This window comes from Belonocnema kinseyi, chromosome 9 (assembly GCF_010883055.1).
Source record: "Belonocnema kinseyi isolate 2016_QV_RU_SX_M_011 chromosome 9, B_treatae_v1, whole genome shotgun sequence".
Classification (NCBI taxonomy): Eukaryota; Metazoa; Arthropoda; class Insecta; order Hymenoptera; family Cynipidae; genus Belonocnema; species Belonocnema kinseyi.
Window position 1 is genome coordinate 100,446,599 of NC_046665.1, and position 4,465 is coordinate 100,451,063.

Sequence of the window (4,465 nt, forward strand, 5' to 3'; positions counted from 1 at the left end):
CACAAATCTAATACCTTCTCTGATGAAAATTTATAAAATAGGTGGAACGAAATTATCGAAAATCTCGCACTCATTGTTTTTGACTAACTTATTGGTTGCATACTGCGTGAAAATTGCTTCAAAATGCTGTTTTCAGTTTGTTGTTTTGAATTTTCGGGTTTTTTTTTATCGAAACTTCAGAATAAGGGATTTCAATTCTAAAAATTTATTTATAAAAGAAAATTAAAATTGTAAATTTATTTTTTATTATCTACATTAATAAGGATTAACAATTTTCTGCGCCATTAATTTAATAAATCAAAATTTCTAAATAAGCAATCATATTTGATAAAAAAAATCTTTATGAATGTTTCTAAACATTAATGATAAAGGAGAAAATTTTTATTTTAATAACTTTTTAACATTGGTCAATAATTCGGTTCTCAAAATTTTGCTACCAGACTATAATTTTTAAATTTTTTCACACGTTCAATGAGATGAGAAAAATTGGATTCTGGTAAACAATTACTGGTACCAACCAATTTCAAACCAAATGTAGATTTTTTTAAGAATTTCAAATAAAATTTTAAACCTTTTTAAGGGTTTTGAGTGTTTTAAGATAATGAAAATTTTTTCTTAAAATTCCAGAGAAAGTATTTATTAATTTTCTTTTTTTTTAATAATAATTTTTTGAATATATTTAAAAAGATTTCAAATGACTTCCTTCAATTTCGGAAAACTATGTACAAGATTTCAAAGTAAACATGTTCAATTTTGCAAGATTTTTGAAGATTTGGAACAAAAAAGTTAGAAGTTTTTGATGAATTTTGAAAGATTTCGAAGTTATAAAAAAAATCTTTGTTGCTATTACCAATGAATCTAATCATATTGAGATTTTTCGGCCCATCCTTGATTAAATAAAATTTTACAATACAGATCTCTAATTTTTCTTTGTTTCACGATGCACACAAAAATATTCGTTACATCTGTTTGCGCTTGAATTTTGAAAATAAAATTTCGAGATAAAAATAAAACAATAATATTTTGAATTCCCGCTCTGAAGTTTGCAATGCGCAGACTCGCTAGCAGACGAAATCGCCAAGCACGTGTTGCTTCCAAAAATGTCATAATTTTTCTTATACTCCGTATTTGTAGCTGTCTCGTGTTTATAAAATTGTGTATAACAAATCGGCAATAAAAGAGAAAGATATATTTTAAAAAGAATTGTAAGGAATATATAAATATCACGGAAAAATGTGATATTATAAAATGTAAACATGTCAAATATAGAAATTGTTGACAGCAACATTTCTACCAATTCAGAAAAGTCTTGTGTATTTGATTCATCGATTAACATAGATGAAATTTCGTACAACGATTTTTTTTCTAATTATCTTATTGCCAATAAACCATGTATTATTCAGTCAAATGCGACAAAAAACTGGCCATGCAAAAAAGATTGGATACAGAATGGAGCGCCAAACTTCACCTTGCTAAAACAATTATTTGGTAAGTTCTCATTCTTCAGAAAAAATATTTATTCAGTGAATAGACAAAAATAATAACATTTTCTTGAAAATATGATTTGTTGCGACACTCCGTTGTTTTGACAGTTAGTGACTGTTTTCAGTTTTTTTTCTGAGATTTAACATATATGAAACAAAATGTATATTTCAAAAAAAAGGGTTTTCAAGAATTTCGAAACGTTTGAAGAGAATAATTTTTTCAGTACGGCAATTTTTAATGCTTTTTTATTGTGAAAAATGAATTTTTACATAAAATTGAAAAAGGTTTCTTAAATTATCGAAAAAGAATCTAAAACATTTTACAGCAAGTTTTTAAAATTTTTTATGACTAAAAAACATTTAGGAGAAACTTCAATCATTTTTTAATATTTCAAACGAGATCTATATTTTTGAATATTTTGAACAACTTTTGAACATTTTTCAGGATTTTGAAAGGTTTGAAAATAATAAAAAAAAAATTAAGATTCTTTGGGAAGTTTTAAATGATTTTTATTTTGAAAAGATTTATTTTAGGAGAATATTTAAAAAGATTTTTAAACATTTCAAACGATAACAAAGTTGTCGAAAAAGAAACTGGCAGTTTTCAAAGCAATTCTTTACATTTTCAGGACTAACAAAATTTTCGAATCATTTAAAAAATATATTTAGGAGTTTTTCAAGGTATTCAAGAGGTTTCAAAATAATAATAAAAATATAATTCCTGGAAAATTTTTTTGTGATTATTATTTTTTAAACTATTTCCAAGCATTGACAAAATTGTCGAAAAATAATCTGGAAAATTTTAAAGTTTTTTTTTTAGTTTTAAGGATTTAAAAAATTATTTAGAAGTTAAAAGAAAATTTTGAAAATAGTTTGAAATTTTGAATCTTCAAAAATTTGAAGAAGAAAAAGTATATTTTTGAAGATTTCGAATAACAAATTAGGAAGCTTTTTAAAGAATTTGAACGTTTTCAAAATAATAAAGACAAATTTGTAAGTTTCCTGGGAAAATTGTAAGGATTTTTATTTTTAAGAATTTGGTTGTAAGAGAATATTTAAAAAGATTTGAAAACATTTCAAAATATTCCAAAAGTCGTCGAAAAAGAATTTGTAAGATTTTAAAGCTAAATTTTTCGGGCATTAAACAAATTAGAAAAAGGTGAATAATTTTTTAATATATTTAGCAGTTTAGAAAAAATTTCAAACAAAATTTTCTGATTTGAAAGATTTCAAAAAATTTTCAAGTATTTTCAAATGTTTCAAGGTAATAGGCCAATATACTTAGGATTCCTGTGAATTTAAAAATATTTTTTGAAGAAAAGTTAAGAAGATTGAAAAAAATTCATATAAATGAGACGAATGCAAAATTCCGAAAAATTAAATTCTCGATTCTGTGAAATCCCTGAAAACCAAAATACTCTGCAAATTTAAAATTTCCAAATTGGAAAATTCCTGAAAGTTTATGTTATTAAATTTTTTAATTTACGAAGCTAAACAATTTAAAAATATATTGAAATCATAAATAAATGATAAAGTGAACAATATGTTCATCAAACAGAAAGATTTTATTTTCTTAATTAAAAATTTCGCAATTGTTTGGATTCGGGAGTTTTCCTGTGTTTGAAATTTTACAATTAGTTTTTTTGAATTTTGAAAGATTATTAAAAACTTTATAAATAATTTGAGTTAGTTTAAATGATATGCAGGAATTTTTTAAGCGATTAAAAATATTTTCATACTTTAAAACATTTCCGAAAATTTATCAAATATTTTGTAATTTCTTTTAAACTTCTAAAAGTCCTAAATATCTTTTAAATTTACTCGAACTTTCCTTTAAATTCTACTTACTACTTAAAATATGGAAATATTCAATAATCGCGAGCACAGCGCGCGTATTTGTGTTTTAGTGAGTTTAAATATTCAGTCCATTTTTCAGTTAATATTTTAAATAAAATATCAGGGTGGCCGCTGGACCGGGATACCGGGAAATGACAGTGAATTTTTTTTAAAGGAAATTTTACAATACTGTAGAAGAAAAATCTGTCTACGTTCGATTTTAACAGTTTTTAAATAACTAGTGGAATTGTTATGTTTTTCAATTATGCTTTTACTTAGCTTGCAATACGTACTTCAAAACTTTTGACTTTAAAAATTTTCCATCTAAAATTTTTATTTCTAAGCTTACATTTTTAATTTAAAGAATTTTTAAAGACTTTCTTAAAGATTTGAAAAAATAAAAGCCTTTGATGTTGAAAATTTTGGATAAAAACCATTTTCATTTAATAAATAAATATATTTTTTTAATTTATCTGTACTTTAAGTAATAAAAAGTGAACAAAATCGATTTTAAACCAGTTCAAAATTTAAGAATTTTCAGATTTTTACGTTAAACCTTAAACGGTTTCAATATGAAAGTCTTAGTCATTAAAGAAATGTGAACGTGTGCCTGAAAGTTTATAAAATATTTTCAACTTAAAAATAACTTCATAATAATATATTCCTAATTAAAGGATTTTATTAAATTTAAAACATTGTTTCAGTCTAAAATATTCAATTTTTAACCCAATTAGAAGTTTTTAATTTAAAAATGATTAATTATTGAATATTAAGCAATATTTGAATTTTTATTTTAAGACAAGTAAATTTAAACCAAATATTTAAAAGTAAATAATCTTTAAATGAATTGTTTAACAGAGAAAACCTTGAATCGTTTAAATTTCGAAAAATGCTTAATTTGTAATTGAAATTTTTAAATTTTGATGTATAATTTACAAATGAACATTTGTTGAAAAATTTGAGTTATTTTAAGAGATATTTAGGAGTTTTAAAAAGATTAAACATTTTCATGCAAATTTTAGAAAGTTTTCTTGAAATCTTTTATAAACTAAATGCAAGCATGAAGAGCATGGGCTTAAAAATTAACGCAAATAAAACAAAAACTATGGTGTTCGAAGGAAATAGTGAGAAAACGCTATGCAATA

General features: G+C 23.4%; 1 protein-coding gene across 2 annotated transcripts in view; it reads left to right on the forward strand.

Annotated features, from left to right (window-relative positions):
• Positions 1-1,105: 1,105 nt before the first annotated feature.
• LOC117179933 (2-oxoglutarate and iron-dependent oxygenase JMJD4) overlaps positions 1,106-4,465 on the forward strand; it is a 12,333-nt gene continuing 8,973 nt past the window's right edge. For both annotated transcript variants that reach the window (XM_033372162.1, XM_033372163.1), the window contains exon 1: positions 1,106-1,488. In XM_033372162.1, the coding sequence (XP_033228053.1) occupies positions 1,257-1,488 (232 nt within the window). In that variant the 5' untranslated portion in view covers positions 1,106-1,256. The remainder of the gene's footprint in view (positions 1,489-4,465) is intronic.